We start from the raw sequence: 21677 nt of genomic DNA on the forward strand, positions 1-21677 counted from the left end.
ATCATCAAGTTCTGTAAGAATGCAAATTCAGTGGACATCTGTTTTCTCCCATATCATTATTGGTTAACTTTAAAATTGGTTTCAACAACTTTGATTTTTTTGACTTGAAGCTTGCATTGGTTGTTAAGTGTTCATTAGTGTGTTCTGAGTATCATTCTGCTGTTTCTGCAGTACTGTATTAAAACAAAGAATGTTGATCAATATTGAATTAACCATTTATTTGTACTGACTGCTATATACTCTAAGCTAACATCTAACCAAGAACGTGGTTTTCAAGAATGCTGTAAGTCTACAGTGGGTCCCCGTTAAGTTTGGACGGGTTCCTTCAGGAATCACGATCCCCATTTTCTCAGCAGAAATGGCACAAACGGCAGTTGACACAAACAACCACAAGGTGTCACTTTGGAGTTCTGCCACTACTATTTTTGATGCGACTTGACTTACTGCTTCCATGATGCAGTTTCCAAGTCAGTAGAACAATCAGAGAAAGCTGAGCCATTACCAAACATATATGATAATACAATAGCGTGAGTTTATATATCTTATACCCTATTTGTCACGGTTACTTATAGATTTGATAGTGTAACGATAAGAGCATAAGAGACTTTCAGCGGGGGCACGGAAACTTAATTTGATCACGGTAGTTTAAGCTTACACTTGACAAAACATTCTAATATGAAAATGTAGATGCAATTGTTGTAAGATGGTGCAGCTCCTTTAAGAAAGCACCGTGCAAAAAAGTAGACGTGCTGGAGCGAGTCATATTCAAAATGCAAAAAATAACACCGCAGATAAAACCAATTATCCTCATTCATTGCAACCGCAGCATGCCTGCTTGCCGACGTTTAAACAAAATATATCAAAGCACCTTTTGCGTTTGAATGTAACACGAAAAAATGTTTAAACAGCTGGACAAATGATTTAGCTAATTGATTATAGCCTGTACACCAGCAATTGTTGAACATTTGGAAAAAGATCGCTCAGCTGTTGCCACAGTCATAGGCAATGTAGAAACAACATGAGAGCAGTACACACTTCCCCGAATGTGGATGTTACACTGTCATAATCTACCACCAGCCTTTTGGCAAGTTGAAAAATAGATGACTTCTGTGAAATCTCTGCTTTAAAGCAAGACCTAAATGAGAGGAGTTGTGTTGGGAATGTCGGTGCAATGTCCATGCTATAATGGTCTGACAAACGTACTGCCTTTTCAAGCAGTTCATCATCACCGGCGAGTTGAAGGATCATAGGACGTAAAGACTCAAACACATAACAAGTTTCCCGCATGCTTGCACATCTTTGGGAGAGCTGACTGATTATGATGTCCAGAGTTGCATTAAATACCTGCACTTTTAAGTATCTCTCTGCATCGGTTAAGCGTTTATCTTCCGATAGTTCGTCAAAGTGACGCTTCACTCTTCACATTTTCAAATGTACTCTGAACCCCCATTTATTTGCGAGTGTCTGCGCTGTAGCCTTGGCCTGGTCAGAAAGGACCGGTATAGAATTTTCCAGCAATTGCATTGCGGGGGTAGCGACGGAGGTCATAGGCCCTGGTGCGACTGCACTTGCTGCACCTACTAGGCCTAGTTACGCCACTGCGTGGAGCGCTAATGTGTCTACTGTAAATCATTCATGTGTGAAAGTCATTAGGCTGGAAGCGCTAATGTGTCTAAGCTCATTAGTCTACTTTCAATAGGCCTACTGTACAGCCTGAGAGGGGGAACATAACCTATAGCCTAGGCTACTGTAGAGTAGGCCTACAGTAGGCTACTGTAGGCTAAACAATCAGTTGTGAAAGTCTGCACACTTTGGAGTGGGTAAGACTGTCTTTAGTGGCAGGCTAGCACATACCGTTGACTTGCGCTAGCCTAGCACCTGCAAACTCTGCAATTAGAAGGACTGGATGAAACGTGCTGAAAACGGTCTCCACTGATAAATATCACACTTGCTTACTTGGAAATAAGGTCTTATGTCCAAAATCCTGAACCACCCCTTTAACTTTAAAATTACCTGACTTCACCAGTTTTCAGAATTGTTGTGATGGTTCTCCCTCCACAGTACCCACAATAGGTGACAGTGTGTTTTTTTTTAATGTTTTTCAAGAATCAGAATTACGAGTTTTTACTCTTACTTACTTTGTAATGTAATCATATTTGCATTCTGCACACCCATTACTCTTGATGAAATATCTCACAAACTCTTCACTTAACACATAATCCGGTTTTGAAATTGCAACAAATTTCTACTTGTTTTCCAACATTGGCCCGAAGTTATAATGTATTCTAATGTAAACTATTTAGTTAGTTTGGGTGATTGTGTGAATCGTGCAGATCCAAAGTGTTTTTTTAAAGGGGAGGGGGGTGTCTGATCAGGGATGCTTTACTGCAGGCTACCAGAGGAACCAGAGCAGCGTTTCTCATATGGGCCCGCTGGTTAATGCGGTGCTTCTGTCACTCATCTAATAATATTTGGTCATGTAGCAAAGGAGCGGTAGCCAATCGTTCAGATAGCAGCTAAGAAAATATAGGCTAGATGGCAACTTTCTCAGTTTGTGCTATATTACCTCCGCAGTATAGCCACTTCAGCTGGAAGTTTTAACACGCAACTGTGGACTTGATTAGCTTTCGTTCAGCTGACGCTGGCACTGCCATCTGACGCTGGCACTGCCATCTGACTGTGATCATCCAGAACCGTAGGCCTATAATAATAAAATTATTCCGCCTATCAGTAACAAAGTTCAAACTAGTCATAGACAGTAACCGACAAAAAATGTTTTAATGCAACCTAGGGCTAGTATCTAATGCTATGTGGGAATTGCAAGAAAACAAGTAAAAACAATTGCTTACTTTTAATTATTTTTTTATATTGATGTCAATGGGGCATTTTGCCCATGTTCAGGGTGGAAAATAAAAAAGAAAGATTTGCATAAGACAAGTCAAATTGGTGTTTTCAAAAAGAAGAGATCATGGAGAATAAAGAAAAACCTATTTAAAAAATCTTTGTAAATTCCCACAAGGTGTTTGGGTGCTCTGAAAATGATAACCAAAATGATTTTTCAGACTTGTGAGGTCTGCTGTTCAGACCCTGAAGGGATTTATTTTCTGTTCATTGTTTTTTGTGAGAGTGTTTCTACTTATCTCAGTAAGAAAAATAAATCAAGAGCCTATGTTGAGTAAAAATATGTCTTCTGAAGGCTTAAACAGAGCCCAGCCAAAAACTCCACTAAAATTTGTATCAACTTTGAGGGACAGCTATGACCATGCAGGATTATACAGACCAAACGTGACGATTTTGCTACATACTATTCCTATTTATGTACCAGCATGCACAATTTGAGCCTCCTACATGGTTTAGTTCTTGCGCTGTGGGCTTGTGAACTTTGACAAAAAAAAAGAGGCCGAGCAAAATCGACGCCCCCTCCCCCTATAAAACTGGCTGTAGTAAGTATTGATCTTACATAAGAGTAATTTTACAGTGTGTCTCCTGGGTAACATAGGTACACCTGGTAATTTTTTCAGAATTTTTTGAGACCTAAGTGCATGGGCCCTGGTTGAACTGACGTGGAATGACCCGTAGGAAAACTGAATCAAAGACGGTGTTGTCCATCAACAAAACAGCATGGAGCGAAAATGTCATTTAAAGTCCCAGATATTTAAAGGGACAGCAATCACTCAAGACATAGACAAGACATAGGCCTACACCACAACTGAGTGATGAACGTGAAATGCTTTAAATACCCTACAAAACACTGCAATTAAATGACAACTGTGTATAGAACCACGCTAATCTAGCTAATGGTGAATTAAGTATATAGCATTTGAAGCATTCAATAGCCTAATGAAAACTTGATCAGTCAGTTAAATTGTTCACATAAAAGGAACAGCAGGCCTACAGAATATTCCAAATAGGCTAGTTTCCTTTCGCAGTGACAGAGAACTTCTACTGCAACATATGAGTTTAAACCATGTTAAATTCAAAAGCATCTAGCTAGTGACAGGAGGTTTTAGGGGGGAAAGGATAACAAACTCTGTGTAACCTACCTGATTCCACAGTCAATGTACAGTATTTGGCCTATAATTAAGCCTATAATATTTGCCATTTTTGAACTCTGAAAATTAACCAAAATCTATCATGTCCTATCGACAACAGACCCCAGTAACACATCAAATTGCTACATTGCTATATTTTTGAAATATCGATAATAATCAAAGGGGGGAGGGGCTGCCACTGTGAAAAAAAATCTAGCGGAAACACTGTACACAGATATTATATTTCTACTGTCATGTTTCCTAGTAACATTAATGCAAAAACATGAAAAAAAATCATGAGACGCAAGTTTTTTTTTTATATATATATAGGCTGACATACGACATCAAATATTATTACATAGTATTTTCCCAGATATGGGTAGCCCAGACTGTCCTGCATGTATAGATGGCCATTACAATGACCAATATAACTATCTTGTCTTAGATTGACTAGCTGAACAACACAGGTGACTGCAAATTTTCATGGGGTGCTGAAATGTACACTATTTTGACCATTTCTGAACTGTGAAACTCAGCAAATATGCTTTGTGGTTGTGACCTTCATAATAACTATTCCACCTGAGTGTGCATGTGCACCAGATTGATGTATTTAAATGTTAAAATATGCAATATTTTCTTACGGGGGAGCATGCCCCTGGAACCCCCTAGAAGGCTCTGACACTGCAGTGGTCATTTCAAATTGTGCAATTTGCATATGAATAAGGCAACATTCCCGCTACAACCACATGACAACATGATACAAAATGGACACATTTTTCAGACTTTTACATAGACATAAAGGAAACATGCAGTTTATATCCTGTCAGAATAGGAGGGAGAGGACAGAAAAGCATTTAAAAGATGTCAGGAAAAAGAAGACAGCCTTCCCTAGTGAGGTTTGGTGAAGCCAGATAGCAGGTCCTGATTAATACTCCTCAACTGATTCATTGATAATCAATTAGGTGTGTCATGCTTCTCCAAATCATCGAATTGATTTAATTTTCAATTTTAAGGTAACGATTCAATTCGATTTTCAATATTTTTTAATTCTATTCTAATTCTATTACCAAAGAAAGGATCTCGGATTGCCTTTCAGACATAGCTACATGGATGAAGGCACACCACCTCCAGCTGAACCTCTCAAAGACTGAACTGCTGGTCATCCCAGCTAAACCTACCATACACCACGACATCAACATCAAATTTGACTCCCTGTCTGTTTCACCGACCAGGACTGCAAGAAATCTAGGAGTTGTTCTTGACAACCAACTAAACTTCTCAGATCATGTTGCCTCAGTCGCCCGGTCATGCCGTTTCGCACTCTACAACATACGGAAAATCAGGACTTACTTGACTCAAGATGCTACCCAACTTCTGGTTCAGGCAATAGTCATCTCACGACTCGACTACTGCAATGCCCTCCTGACAGGTCTCCCAGCCTGCGCAGTGAAACCACTTAAGATGATCCAGAACGCGGCGGCGCGCCTGGTCTACAACCAACCCAAAAGGGCACATGTTACCCCGCTGCTCATCCAGCTACACTGGCTACCTATGGCGGCCCGCATCAAATTCAAGTCTCTAACGCTTGCCTACAAAGTAGTCTCCGGTTCTGCTCCCACCTACTTGAATGCCCTCATACAGACTTACACTACCTCCAGACCGCTGCGCTCCTCTGACGAACGACGTCTAGCTCTACCACCGGTACGCTCAAGCCAATCCAAACTTTTCTCATCTGTTGTTCCTCGTTGGTGGAACACACTGCCAGTTCCTACAAGGGCAGGGACATCCTTTTCCACTTTCAAAAAACTCCTGAAGACCCAGCTCTTTAGAGAACATCTACTCTCATAGCAACACTTTCAACAAGTCTTACTGATCCTAGCACTCACCAGCCGTTTTAAACTGACAAGTAACTGTTAAAAACAGCACTCACCGACGCACTTATTCTTACTGTACTCTAATGTTTTTTTTTAAACTGTCCTAAAATTGTGAGAATTGTTCTAAAACTTACTGTTTACCATGTTGTTAGTCGCTTTGGTTAAAAAGCGTCAGCCAAATGTAATGTAATGTAATGTAATGTAATTAATGCAATTCTCATGTTGCATGTACTTTTTTTGGCATATTTGCAATTCTGTTTTGGGGGGGGGGGCTTTTATTTTGAAACCTTTTTTTTAAACCGTTCCTACCGTGAGCTAGGTTACTAAACAGAACAGACAACTAGATGTGAACATAGAGAAATTAAATAACACAAAATGATAATTTAACTGTTATAGCGCCACACCGAAGAGACACAAGGTTAGTGTTCATGGAATATTGCACTGTTAGTGTGCATTCTAGGCCTTAAAGTAATTTTTTACTCTAGGCTATATAGTCCGGTGGCGTAGTGAAAATATTGTCACTGAGGTGCTAATTTTTTTTTTTTCTGTAACATGTCATATTAGAAGTATATAATTATTATCAATGAAATATGCTTAAAAACAGCGATTTTCAAGTTCCTGCACAAGATAAAGTGTTCAAATGAATCCCAAAGTTAACATTTTATATATTTATTTATGTTTATGAACTTTTACATAACTAAAGCTTCAATACATGTCAAAGTATTAGCAATATAATCTTTATTGGCCCTGTAATTGATAATTATGAGTTGTTAGAGTTGCAATTGCAGAGGTGAGCAGTCTAGACTTGCTTTGCCACATTTGCAGGTGGAACAATTCCCCTTTACAGCAACATTTGATAAGTTCTCTGCAGGCTGTGGGGACTGCTGGAAGTGTCATACAAACTGGTTCTCAAGACCCTGATTCCTTGGTCCATCCATAGACCATAGAGATGCGTGGATGGGCTATTATTTCAACCGTAACCGCATAGCAAAACTTATCATCCATCCGCCATCCATCCGCACCAACGTTTTTTGACCAATTTTCAAAACCGCACCCGCCCGCCATCCGCTGGTTGTTTTAATGTATTGATGCGTTTGATTGGTTCAACTGCCACCCGCCCGAATTTAATTAAAATATTATATTTCTTCACGTCATCCGCCCGATCCGCGGTTTAACCGCGGAGTCCGCGGCTGTAACCGCGAACCGCGCATCTCTAATAGACCATGAGCGTGAAAGATGGCACATTTTTGTGTGTACCCAAGCTTTGTACATGAGGCACCTGGAGAGTGCAGAAGAGAATTTCTACAAAAAGTGATATTTTTTAATATCACAGGACTCCAGTGCCCAACCCCAAAATGTTACTGGCCCACTGTGAATACTCCTCATTACTGATCACATCTGAAATTGCCAATAGCTGCTGTGGTCCAAACAGCCTCATATTCACTTGCAGAACTGCATCGCTAGATACTTACTGTTCTCTGCTCTGGCTCAGGTGATGATCCCTTTTCCGCAATTCTTCTTCTGTGTCAGAAAAAAAAGATGTACCTTTCAACGAAGACAACATATTTATAACTTGTACTCATGCATGTTCATTACTTCAAGTAAAGAGTTTTTCCACCATCCAAGAAGGCTTAGAAAAGCCTTTCAAATGGTTCCCTTAAATCAGAAAAAAGGTATAGAAATCCTACTGCAACCTCTACTAAGGCAATATAAATGTTCTAGTGTATTAGACTGACACCTTCCAAAAAAATAAACATTAAAAAAAGTACTGGTTTCACCTCCGAGCTAATAGAGCACTCATTTCCTCCATCAGACCTCCTCCCCCAGGAAGTGGTCCATTGCCTCGGGCAGCCTCTGCTTTAACACCACCCGCACCTACTACAGCTCCTCCACCTGCACCTGAGGCCTCATCACTCTGTAAACACAAGCTCATATTACTCCACAAAATTATATAGACACCCTACTGAAACTATGTAAAGCAGAACACCAATCTAATTCTGTAATTTACTTTGTTGGATCCAATATAAGTGCAGAATACAGTATATTGCATACCGCGCAAACACATTTATTTTCAAGTTTGTTTGGAAGTCTCTATGTAGAGATTGATAAAGAAAATGTATATCTAACATAATGTTGAAGCTTATGGTTAGAGTGCAGCAAACATACAAAACAATGCCACAACTTGGAGATGTAGATCAATCATTTAGTTTGTACTTCAGGACTCAAAAATACATGTGTGTTATGTAAGCTTGAATAACTTCAATACTAGGGATGTAACGACACGCTAAACTCACGATTCGACACGATAGGATATGATTCACAATTTTAAGTTCACAATGCACTTTTCTCATGATTTCTTTAGTTAAATCAGTGCAGTCAGTGTTTCCCGCAGGAAATATGTTATAGCCTAGGTACAGTATATAGCCTAGGTGCTGTTAAGCTACATTAGGCTCCAACAGCTCTTTCTACCTTTTTCTGTGTCTTACTGCTTCAGCAATCAGCAGCACTAGTTGTAGCCTGGAAATATTGTAAACAAAGTACGCCTAACCCAATTGGCTGGTTTATCATATTCTACTGCACTGAAAAAAATGAAATCTAACCAAGTGTTATTGATCTTATATTAAGATTAAAAAATCTATTTGGTATTGTTTTTAGTATGAAAAGACTTACCTAGCGCCCTCTCAAAAGATAATTTTGACTTGATTTAAGAAGACTTTAACTTATTTTAAGGAGTCTTATCAAGACAAATTTGCTCAATGCACTGGCAGACAAATTTGCTTGTTTTTAGGACAATTTGCTTAACGCACTGGCAGACAAATTTGCTTGTTTTCAAGATGAGATGTCTTAAAATAAGTAAATTTTAAAAAAAAAATAAGTCAAATGATTTCACAAGAAAGCGCTAGGTAAGTCTCTTTATACTGAAAACAATACCAACTAGTTTTTTTTTTTTATCTTGATATAAGATTAATAACACTTGGTTAGATTTTGTTAGATAAGCAGTTTTTGCAGTGTGCCTATCATGCACGGCAAAAAATCAAATCTAACCAAGTGTTATTAAACTTATATTAAGATCAAACAATCTATTTGGGATTGTTTTTAGTATGAAAAGATTTACCAAGTACTCTTCTCAAAAGATCATTTTGACTTAATTTAGGAAGACTGACTTATTTTAAGGAGTCTTATTAAGAATTTGCTTAACGCACTGGCAGACAAATTTGCTTGTTTTCAGGATGAGACGTCTTAAAAGGAGTCAAACTCTTCTTACATTAAGTCAAATGATTTTATGAGAAAGAACTAGGTAAGACTCTTTATACTGAAAACAGTATTAACTAGATTTTTTGATCTTAATATAAGATTAATAGCACTTGGCTAGATTTGATTAGATTAGCAGTTTTTGCAGTGTGCTAACCGGATTTAATAGCAATTTAGCAATAACAGTCCTTTCCTGGATTAAATGTGCGTGGGACAGAGAGACAGGGGCAAGGGGAGGCTGTAAGGTAGGCTACCTGCTACTGTTATTCTTTGGTAAAGTTGCACATACTGTAGCTTTACAATGAAAGAGCTATGAAATTATTATTTATTTATTTATTTATTTTTGGGACAACGTCCAGCAGGATTATTTTTTTTTTCTCAATTGGTTGTAATTTTCACGCGTGTATCGATTTTTAGCCGATTCACGGTGCATTGTAACACCCTTTAATACTACTTAATTAACAGTTACCACTATCAATTACTTAATACTACTTAATGATGGGCATCATATGGGATTTCATGATATCTAGATGAAATAAAAGACTATTCCAACAACAACTATATCAAAGTAAAGATAGTGGTAGGGGTGGTACTGCATTGTTTCCTCACCCTTGGCACTTTCCGCAGTTTTGCTCCAGCAATGGCAGCCGCCAAGCCAGACAAGGGCCGGTTGTCTTCCAATGTGGGTGAGATTGTGAACAGACCACTAGGCAGGGGTGGGGCTGGAGGTGGGGGAGGAGTGGGGATAGGTCCATGTCCAGAGGCATGTTGAAAAGAACCAGGAGGAGGTGGGGCCAATGGAGTGAGTATAGGAGGGAGGGGAGGAGGGGGAGGAGCAGGGGGGCCTAATTGAGGTGGAGGTCCAGTGGCGGCAGGGATTACATTGGAACCTGGAGGAAGGGGTGGTGGAGGAGGAGGTGTGGGTAGACCAAGACACTGCACTGCATCTACAGAGAGAGGTGAAAATCATCATCATTAGATCAAAATGATAGAAAGCTAGTGCATTCAGTAGCACATTCAGCTGAACTGGTACTCAGTCCCCTTAGTTCTTCAGACACCCTGGTGCTTTACAAACAGTTCAACTAAAATCTCTAACGCTTAGTGTGTTTCTGAGAGTCTCCATTGTTCCCATTTCATCACAAAGTCACGAAATATAAGGGTATTTCAAATTAGTGCTCATCGAAAATTCCATTTCCGTGTTCTACATCTGTAAACCATGTGAAAACCTATTGGGTAAAATAAGCATGGGGAAGCTAGGGGTGTGACGAGATATCGTGCCACGAGATCTGGTGATACAACAAGATCACGATATTTCTCGTCAAGGCAAAAATCTGTCTCATGGAGAATAGGGATGTGACGAGATCTCATGCCAGGAGATGGCGATATACGGCTCTGGTCCACAATATTTCTCGTCAAGGTAGATGTCTGTCTCGTTCGGTATCGTTTAGAAGTATCCAGCTTTAGCCAGCATGACTGATAGACTAAATACAGCAAGACTGATCTGACTGATATGCTGATTCAGGGCTTAAATTTCACTGCGGGATTGCGGGTATTGCGCATAATTTGTTCAAGTCCCACAACTCCATCATAATGCGTCTGATGACGGCGTGGCGTGGAAGTGGGGTGAAGGCGGTGCTATTGACCGGACGGATCAACTACCGAGTTGAATTGAACATGGCCTCATGCAGACGCAGACACACACACACACGGAGAGAGAGAGAGAGAGAACCACTTTGCGCTTACGCAAATAGGCTACTACGCAACCATGGCAAACTTTTACATCTGGAAAGAGCTCCTTGGTAACTATCCTGCTAGCTCAGGTCACGTCAACACTTGATCCCAGAAAGATTGTCTTCAACTTGTTAGTTTGTTGAACATTAATTTTATCTAATAACATAGAAAACATAATTAATTGCATCCACATATCCTTATGCACTATGCACAACTTTTATTCACTAGCGACTAGCCTAAAACCGTCAGGCTGAAGGGAGGCTAATTACTCACGTATTTTCTTAAAGTGACAGGCACTCAATTACACCTACTCATCACCAATGTGCACTCAATTAGACCTACACGACACATTAAAGATATGCCTACAGTAAGTGTTATAGCTTAAATGTCAATATGAAGCATTCAAATTACTAAATATGTTTAGCTACTAGTAATTACTAGTAAAATGCTATACATTATTCACTAAATACACTCTATATAAATTAACAAATATATGAAATAGAAACATAGCCTATCACATAAGCCATCATTTTCAGTGTGTGTATGTGGAGAGAGTCAAGCAGAATCTAGGATGTCCACTGTTGTGAATGATCCCACTACAGTATATATTACTGATGACGTCAGGGTGTTGGGGGCCCCAAAATCAAACACTTTTAAAAAGTATCGAAGAAGAATCGAAATTGCAATCCCCCCCCCCCCCCCCCCCCCCCAAATTGTGTAAATTCCCCCTACATGAATAACCTAAGGGGGGAATTCCCCCCCATTTTGAAAAATGAAATTGAAATTTAAGCCCTGTGATTTAGTCAGGCTCTTGGAAATATTGTGGACCAGAGCCATATCGCCATCTCGTGGCACGAGATTGCGTCAGTTTTTTCTTTGACGAGAAATATTGTGATATGTTTATATCGTGGGATCTCGTCACATCCCAATGGGGAAGCTAATGGATGTTATGTCTTAATTTAATGATTTGTTCATTTAGTTATTATGAGAGCCACATTTCCTACTCAGCTTTCCATGAAAGTAGGCTAGTAATTCTTGGAAACACCTTACCCACCACTACCAGATACAATTGTAGTTATTCAAGGTCTATGCTGGTAACAGCCTAGGTTTATTCATGTTTAGTTTCTCTGTATTTATCTACTTTTTACATGTAGTAATTACCCAATAATATATGATTTACTGATAATATGAGTTGTTTCTTTTCTTTCTTTATATTTCACATGTAGTTTATCTGCATTTACCTTCATAAATGAGATCCCAATTAGGTAATTGCGGAAATTAGTTTGACCAAACTGTAGATACTTTTTTTATTTGTAGCCTACATATATAATTTATTTCTGCATGCTTGAATTTCCCCTTGGGGATCAATAAAGTATATATCTATCGATCTACCTATCTATCTTATTTATGTATCTTTGGTTGTCCATATTCCATTCAGTAGTGTACAGCTGCAGCTCTCATTTGGAACTTCCATGTTGTTACAGTCATTCATGGTTATGGTATTTAGCAGACACTTTTGCCCAAAGCGACATTCAAACAACAACAATACAACGTTAAATTTAACAGTAAACAATTTAAAACGCTGGTAAGACTACATTAAGGAGAATAGCAATAATAAACAACAAAGTCAATTCAATCAATAGCCTAATGAAATTAAACTAGATGTACCGCATAGCGGTACAAAATATGACCGCCGCTCAGTCCTGTACATCCGTTCCGCGAAAAGAAATCACACTTCAATTTGTTTCCATATTTTACTCCATCCCCCACTCTTGAAACTTTTGTGTATGCTTGTTTGGCATGCCTGAGTGTGTGTGTGCGGCTGCACAGAAAGTAGCCTACTGGTGCTGAAAAGGTGAATAGATTGTAGAATAGCCAAAGAAGATGTAGCATTGTTATAAAACCTTTAAAATCTCTAAACAATCACAAGTAGGGCAGTTCATCACAGTTCATCCATTGCAACTGGATTGATGAAAGGTCACTTACACCTGTAGGCTACATTGTATTTGGGAAAAGCAAAAGGTATCAGCATAATGTTATTTATTTATTTATTTATGTATTTATTTATTTATAAACAAAAACATCTCTGTCAGTTCCATGCCGTTTTCAACAGCTATCAAAAACAAAGGTCATTTTTGGATGGATGGATTTTTTGTGAATGTTTCTTCTTCTACATAAGATTTTAGTCATCTTTAGTTCATGTGATACTTTATTGTCAATGCACAAATTAAGTAACAGTAGTCTGAAACGTTATTGTTAATGCACAAATTAAGTAACAGTAGTCTGAAACGAAATGCTGTATTACATCTAACCAGTGGTGCAAATAACTGACATGTCCAAATGGGCCTTGATGAAATGCGTCGCTAGACTGTTCATACACATTTTAACGGGCCAAAGTTGAAGAGCTGTTGTCCGTTATTGTTCGTGCAAATATAGGCCGATTCATGTTCCCTTGCATTGTGTAACTGAGGTCCATGGCTAGTCTGGCTTTCATCAGACCAAGCTCAATCTTTTAAGAAATCAAAAAATAAATAGCGGGCAGATCAGGCTGGGTTCACCCAGCCTAGTCCATAGGCACCCGATATTGTTTAATTTTCCGATTGAGATATCCACGCTCTGGCTATTCTAAATGCAAAAATGCATCAGGGAGTTATGACAAAACTGTAACTAACAAACTAGATCCTAATAGAAAGCTGTTAGCTTCCCTAAGCTACAGGTAGGCTTATAAGGTAGGCCTATTTACAACATAAATTGTCACTAGGCTATGCTGGCGACACAAATAAAATCTCCTTTGGAAACCAATGGCTCACGCCTTACAGTATCAAGCGGACTTAAACTGCCATATCGTGGCGAAAAGTTGTAATAAAATTCACGCAGCTCCATGAGTCAAGGAAAGCGCGAATGAAGTAGCCACTTCTAAATGGGACCCACTACACAGTAGCTTAAGGTGTGTTGCTAAAGCAGCCATAATGAAATGAAGGTGTCATTGTTTGGATACTTCACACACACATGCTTTTTAATTTCACAGACTAAAACTACCAAGCTGGTCATGTGAACATCGTCCTATCCTTATTAGACGTTCTCTGCGGTAAACTAGTCCTTGTAAGAAGCGTCCATTGTTTTTCCAACCTACTTTTAACTTCCAACAAAATTACGTCTCACTGAAACGATGCGCCATCTAGTGGACAAACGACTACTTATCGCCAATACTGGAAATGCAGCCATGATGATGATGAATATTTATTTTGGCTTTCTTTTAATCCTACTGAATTTGTAATTATGTATCGGCCATTCTAATACCGATAGTATGTGGGTGCCTGTGTGTGTGTGTGTGTGCATGTGTATATGTGTGCACCGCCATCTACAGGCCAATGAGTGTACAGTCACTAAATGTACACATAACCTGATTTTTTTTAGACCCCCCCCATGGATTGGCATACCCCCAGAGAATGCCAGGTCAATCATACACATCAAATTTGGTGCAGTTCTGAACACAACTGAAGATAGGGGCGATTAAAGCAGAATAATATTGCATTTTCATTTTTTACCGGGGGGGGGGGGGGGGGGGGGGGTGCAAATCACAAATGAGTGATTATGGGCCAGGTTGATGTGGGCCCTTGAGACCAACATACCATAAAAGATTCTTCATCCTCAGTGCCACGGTTCAGGTAGTTATTTAGGAAAAACTGCTTTTTTTGCGGTTCGGGGGGCCCAGCACGGGGGGGGAGTGGCCCCCGGGGACAAAACAAAATTTTTCCGTAAAAGTCTAGTGGGGCTACATACCCACCAAATTTCATGTGCCCTGGTGGTTCGGTGTCCCGGGTATCGTTGACCAAAAATTCAGGAAGTAGATGACGGGGGAAAAAAAAAACTTTGACAATCCCTATATGACCGCTTCGCTAGCGGTGGTCATAATAAATACTATAATATACAAACCATAATGCATAAGAAACGCCTAATAAACTAAGTGCATGTTGAACAGATATGCCTTTAGACCCCTCTTGAAAGACCCAAAACTATCAGAGGAAAGGAAAGCACTGTGCAACTCAATCCACCAACAAGGAACCACTGAGGAAAAGAGTCTTGAATTTGACCTAGCGTTTATGGCTAGTAAGTCGACACAACAGACGCTCATCAAGACCGCAGTGAGCGGTTGGGGATATATATATTGATCATTGAATTAAGATAGCAGGGAGAAGATCCTGTCAGTGTCCTATAGGCCAAAGTAAGATATTTAAATTTAATTCTGGCCACTATAGGGAGCCAGTGGAGTGTAATAGGAGAGGAGCTACATGGGTCCTCTTTGGCTGATTGAAGACCAGGCGTGCTGCAGCATTCTGAATCAGTTGTAACAATCTTACTACACAACCAGGTAGGCAAGCTAACAGTGAATTACAATAGTCCAGCTTAGAGATAACTATGGCCTGTACAAGAAGTTAGAATATTGTGTCAGATAAGGTCTGATCTTCCTAATGTTGTAAAGGATAAACAGACATGATTTTGCAGTTGAGGCTACATGCTCAGAGAAGTTAAGTCAATCATCAATTAGGACGCCCAGGTTATAAGTATGAACTCTTTTGATCCCGTGAGGGAAATTTGGTCTCTGCATTTATCCCAATCCGTGAATTAGTGAAGCACACTCAGCACCCAGTGAACACACAGTGAGGTGAAGCACACACTAATCCCGACGCAGTGAGCAGTGAGGGGTTAGCTGCCTTGCTCAAAGCAGAGTCCTGCACGGGTCCATTTTTTTAGACCCGCCGCCGCCCGCACCCAAGAAGTTCAGCACCAGATCCGACCCGTCACCTGTGGTGATATTAAAATTAAATCCGCACCCGCCCGGACCCGTTAATATTTTGCCCGTTACCCGACCCGTGCCCGCGATAAATCACACACAAGCTAAAATCATTCAAATGAATGTGCTTTATTTTTTTTCTCGCACAATTGAAGCACATAAAGGGCGACCTTTTTTTTTTTTTTACATTTTGCGTCAGGGATAAACCTTACAACAACGAAACATAGCCCAAACCTTGCTGCATCAGAACATTATTCTACATAAAATGGACCTGTTAATGAAACAAGGAGAACAAGAAAAAAACAACCTGAGCCTGCCACTAGCCAACTTTACCTTGACTTCATCCATTGTAGCCTACTCTCTTGCGCTCCAACTACGAGACGGTTATATTGTTTAATGTTTTCACACATAGATGCATCAAACAAATAATTCACAGTAAGTCGCAGTAGCCTACTGATGTGATGGGTCAAGTGTCGTATCGTTGACTAAAACACATATTTGCAATGTGGTAATGGTAATTTAGATATACAAATATTTCACATATTTTTCAATGATGTTTTATTTCTATAGTTTTGGTTCTCATCGTATCCACCCGCAAGGAGTTCTTTTCCCGGCCGCATACCCGCCCATAAATTTTAGGGACGTCATAATTTACCCGTTTTAGCAACTTTTCTGCGAGTAACCGTTGAGTACCCGTGGATACCCAACCCGTTGCAGGACTCTGGCTCAAAGGCACTTCAGCCGTTCCTACTGGTCGGGGTTTGAACCAGCAACCCTCCGGTTACAAGTCCGAAGCGCTAACCAGTAGGCCACAGCTGTTACGTGCCGATCTAGTTGGGGTCAGTGAAGAGGAGTCAAGCTGGATGTTAATCTGTTTTAGCTGGAAACACCAAAAGCTCAGTTTTTTTTTCATTCATATTAATATAAACATTGCAATGCTGAATCATCGTTAGTTTGGACATAAGCGTCACGTTTGGTCTCCATGAAAATGGGAAAAGGCATGAGATCGACTTCGGTATGGACTTTAGGCTACAGGAAGCAATGGAGGGAAACAGGCAGGGTGACAACCTAGGCTACAAAAACAGGATTTATACTCTTCCTTCACAATTACTGGGTTGAACACGCACAGTGTTGTCATGTAAGGACACTGTTCATGTTGCACAGCACTTGTCACGACATTTTGAGTCTGTTAGGAGGCACAAAGGTACAGTTTAGAACATGCCCCCATAAGCTAGCTTGTAAGCACTTTGGCTGCTTTAGCCACTAGCCGTCTAGCTCGCATCAGATGGCACCAATTTTTATCACATTTTTTCTGACCGACAGTATTGCGTGAACATGGTCAACTGAGTTCCGTGTTAAAATTGGCCAGATTTCTCCTTTAAAAAAATCTATTCTGTATTGTTTTTAGTATGAACAGATCTACCTAGCGCTCTCTCGAAAGATAATTTTGACTCAATTTAAGAACACTTTGACTTATTTTAAGGAGTCTTATCTATCTATAAAGCAAGAAGTGTCTGTGTGTGTGTCCTAATGTCTGTGGCACGCATATCTCGCTGACCGTTTGTCAGACTGAGATTTCGTATGTGGCTCACGCGTGGCACAAAGGTGTGCAATCACGATTTTGAAGATTTTTGAATGCATATTTCAAAATATGCTTATTTACGTAGGACGTTTATCGCTGCACTGCACTGTTCCCAAGGGGATCAGTTTCAGGGGAGCTCCACCCCATGTCAAAGCATCACTTTGATGATAGCATGCGGATTCGAATAGCCCAGGCTACTTTCGACTTGAGACTGACTAAACAAACGACAATTCCGACTGCAAGGTCCCAAATTGAAACGAGCGATAGGCTAATGCCACATAGCTAGACAACAAGTGGCAGACTGAGCGACGTCACTTATGCTAAAGACATGGCTTATGTCATTCTGATCTGTAGAAATGTCACATGCACGTGCCTAAATTTATTACACATTCATTAGAGGCCACATTAATTATAGGCTAATATAATCTTTAGTATTCATTATTGAATGCTTAGCTGGAATAATGTTTCCCTATCATCCTATTTTTAAAGCAGGCATACCTGTGGGCATGTAATTGGGCTACAGGTTTTCTTCAGGAATGGCATGTTTGAACGGGCACTGCACTAGTCAAGACAAATTTACTCAACGCACTAGCAGACAAATTCCTCCTTGTTGTCCAAGTCGTGGACACCTCAACCGACACAGACAAGGAGGTATCGGGCAGGGGCGGTGGGAGGCTTAGTTGGTTGGTTGTCACCTGGGTGCAGAGCTAGAGTTCAGTGGGGTGCAGAGCTAGAGTTCAGTAGGGTGACAGCCGCAGGAAAGAAGTTTCCTCTGGTTCGGGTGCAGAGAGCCTCCCGGAGGGGAGTGGGGTGAACAGTCTGTGGTTAGGGTGAGAACCACAGACTTACGCAAGCATCGTTTGCCCTGAATGGCATCGATGGAGGGCAGTGAGGAACCGATGATGTGTTTCACCACACTCTGCAGTGCTTTTCGGTCATAAGCTGATTAGGAAGTCCAGAATCCAGTTACAGAGAGAGGTATTGATGCCCAGTTCACTGAGTTTGGTGACCAGTTATAACAACTTAATCTCCTAAAATGCAACCCAAACCGACCTGTGTGTTACTACTACATGGCATAAAAGAAAACAGCTCAGCATAGCTTCCACACGGCAAAAAATAAAATCTAACCAAGTGTTATTAATCTTATATTAAGATAAAAAATCTTTATGGTATTGTTTTTAGTATGAAGCGACTAACCTAGCGGTCTCTCGAAAGATAATTTTGACTTAATTTAACCCATAGAACCTAGACTGTTTTGAGGGCATTTTCAATACCTTTAGTTAGAAGCATTTATCCTGGTCATTGTAAGTGCCATACACACATGCTATATATATAGCAGAGTCTAGGCTACCCAATTTCATGTATTAATACTTGCATTGATTTAATTTATTTAATAATAAAAATATAAAAAGGGTATAAAAATTATTATATTTTGACATGTACAGTGGGCATCGCTTTCGAATGACCACTTCAGTCGCGCATTACGAGGCGTGAAGCTGCGTGAAGCTTTAGTACCACTTTCAGCCACTGTACATCGCTCTGCCTGCCGCCCCTACTGAAAAAGCAGGAGACTTGCCGAGAGTAATCCCAGCCTACGAATTCAATAACAAAATAAATCATGCATAATTAAACATTACCTCGATTTAGGCTACTTGGGTATGTCTTAAGGCTTGACTACACGGTGATAATGAAAATCGAAATCGATATTGGCTGTCTACATTATTGTCAGTGTTGGGGGTAACGCAGCTACGCAAATCAAAACAGTGGTGTGATAATTGAGCCAGTAGAGAAATAACTGTTCAGAATTAATCTGTAGCCTTGGGTAGGCTTCTGCAGAAAACAATTTTGTTGCCGATTTAATACTATCTGGCGACGTTTTTAACAGGCTACGCAATAGAGGCTTAGACAACTATGACCCACGTTTTGGTTTCGTAAATTAATTTGCCCTACTTCTTGACTGCAATGTAGTCAATTGACTGCTTGACATGTCATTTTTATTTTTCTGTACAATAAACAAATACATCTGCTTTATGCCGCAGAATTACATTCATATTTGGCTGACTTCTGCAGACGCGCAAATAAACACTGCCAGGCCATCCTTAAAAATATTTTCGTTTGCCGTAACCCGACCGACCCTGTCAATTTAGAACCGACCCAAATATTTATTTTTTTCCCCTTTTAGTCCGACCGACTTGCCGGTTGTAAACTTGTGTTAAGACCGACCAATTTTTTTTTACTCTAAACAACCAATACAAATAAAATACTATTTATTTTAGTAGGCCTAAGTATTGTGAATATAAATTGCCTACATACAAACGTAGGCTCTCTTAAATAAAACCCTGTGGCGTCATCTCTACACCATTGGTTTACGCATGTCACACTATGGCCTATACGCTTCGTTTCATTCACACAAACATCTCGACTCAACGCATTACTTGGCACAAAGCTCTGGAAGAACTGTGCCCAGAACTGTGCCCAGAGTACACAACTGTTTCACCAGCACATTTAAATGACTTGACTAAAACCGTGCATAACTGGAGGTACACCTGTTATCTGAGCAGTCTGTATGTCCTCATTTTGCGAATGCGAGGACGATATGAGTCTGTTGCATAGATGTCCGAGTCACGCATAATGTTTGAAAACCACTGGCTCGTAATCACAATAATTTAACACACGACAGTTGGATACTTCATCATGTTCCCATGCCTACATTTTGGTGAGTAGCATAGAGATTGTTAAAACAATAAAGTATGGCTCTCCGTTTGGGACATCGAAAACTTATATATATATATATATTTTTTGGGCTTTTTGCCTTTATTTGGACAGGACAGTGGAGAATGAGACAGGAAGCAAGTGGGAGAGAGAGAGATGGGGTTGGATCGGGAAATGACCGCAGGTCGGATTCGAACCTGGGTCCCCGTGGGCACTCGGACCCGTATATGGTATGGCCGCTGTAGCCTGCTGCGCCACAGCACCCCGAAAACTTATATTTTTAATAGGGTAGACTACCGTCGGAGATGCTGACTTGCAAAGGCCTCGGGATAACACGTTATCTCCACTATCATCAGTCAATGCCTCCTTGATCAAAGTGGGGAATGAAAGAAATAAGTTTGAGAACCACTGGCTTAACAAGTTACCTGCAGTCCAGAACACACAGAATATTGCAACAGAAAGTTGCCTTTATAATCAACTACTATTTGTTCCAACAGCATTCAAACAAAGCCTTTATAAAAGTGAAAAAAAATATATTCCATAAGAAGTAAAATAAAATACCGTTACTGTAACTGTATCCCAAGCTTCAGCTCCCCACGTCTGTGACAGGCAGACGTGACACCGCTAAATTCTCAGCTTGTTTATACCCCACACTGAACGCGTAAGATCGCTAGACCCATCACTGTGGGGTGCGGTAGCCTAGCCTACTCTCTGGGATTTAAGTCAAGCAATATAACCATACAAATTTTTCAAAATGAGTAATTTCGGCTTTGTCTGAACTGGCCATTGTAGGCTACGTAAAAAATAAGTAGGCATAGTCCCTATATAGCCTAGTAGCCTAATGAAACATACGGATTGATGTAGTATCTTTGTAACATTATTAAATTAATCTGTTACTAATGCCTATGCCTACGTTTGCAAAAGAGAACATTTTAATTTGATTCACAATAATGTTACATTTAATTTACATGTTGACAATGAGTAGCCTAGTTTTGGTTGTTGTTGGTGGCATTATTGCATGTTGGTTATGCCTACAATGCAAAATTGCTTCCTCACGATTGAAAGCTCTGCATAGGATTTCAAAATGCCAAAAAAACGGTTTGTGAATAGGTCTGTGAGTTAGGAGTCCTCTTGACTTTTAAGCTGTCACAGCTGGTGGAAAGGTGTGATTTGTTGGGGGCAGGGCCGGATTAACTGGACACAAATGTCTGATGGCCCCCCCTGCCCCCCAGTCAACGTGAATCGGGTGGTCAGTTAATAGGCTATGTCGAAATAGTTTTCAACATTTTGAATATTAGTGTCGGGTGAATTAGGAAATGTTCTCAAAGTAGCCTTATGGAAGTAAGCTGCTTGGGATCCCCCTGTCAAGCAATATACAGTGGGCAGTGCTTCGACTTGGCCAGCTTCACTCGCGGTCCGCGCGCAGGATCACGCGGTATCACGCGACTTTAATTTGTATTTTTCCAGTGAGACGCTGCAACAACCCAAACAACCGGTAGATGGCTCAAGTGAGCAGGGTGTCTCGTAAAAAGAAATGGAGCCTGGAAAACCCTACACAGACTTCACTACAGACTTTAGCAGACTGGTTTAGAAATAATGTAATAGCCAGAAATATGCCTGCCCTGCCCTAATAAAGAAATATTTGGTTAACTGCGAGTGAATCCCGTTTGCAGCCGTAGAGACGCAGGACAAATTAAACA

The 21677-nt window shown here is 40.3% G+C and overlaps 1 protein-coding gene across 6 annotated transcripts in view; it reads right to left on the minus strand.

The window, feature by feature from the left end:
- Positions 1 to 21677, minus strand: part of enah (ENAH actin regulator) — a 225461-nt gene that overhangs the window by 37535 nt on the left and 166249 nt on the right. For all 6 annotated transcript variants that reach the window (XM_042094273.1, XM_042094275.1, XM_042094274.1 and 3 more), the window contains 3 exons: positions 9767 to 10104; positions 7684 to 7820; positions 7378 to 7426 (listed from right to left, as the gene is read on the minus strand). In XM_042094273.1, coding sequence (XP_041950207.1) covers positions 7378 to 7426; positions 7684 to 7820; positions 9767 to 10104 — 524 coding nt within the window. The remainder of the gene's footprint in view (positions 1 to 7377; positions 7427 to 7683; positions 7821 to 9766; positions 10105 to 21677) is intronic.

This window comes from Alosa sapidissima, chromosome 6 (genome assembly GCF_018492685.1).
Source record: "Alosa sapidissima isolate fAloSap1 chromosome 6, fAloSap1.pri, whole genome shotgun sequence".
Taxonomy (NCBI): Eukaryota; Metazoa; Chordata; class Actinopteri; order Clupeiformes; family Clupeidae; genus Alosa; species Alosa sapidissima.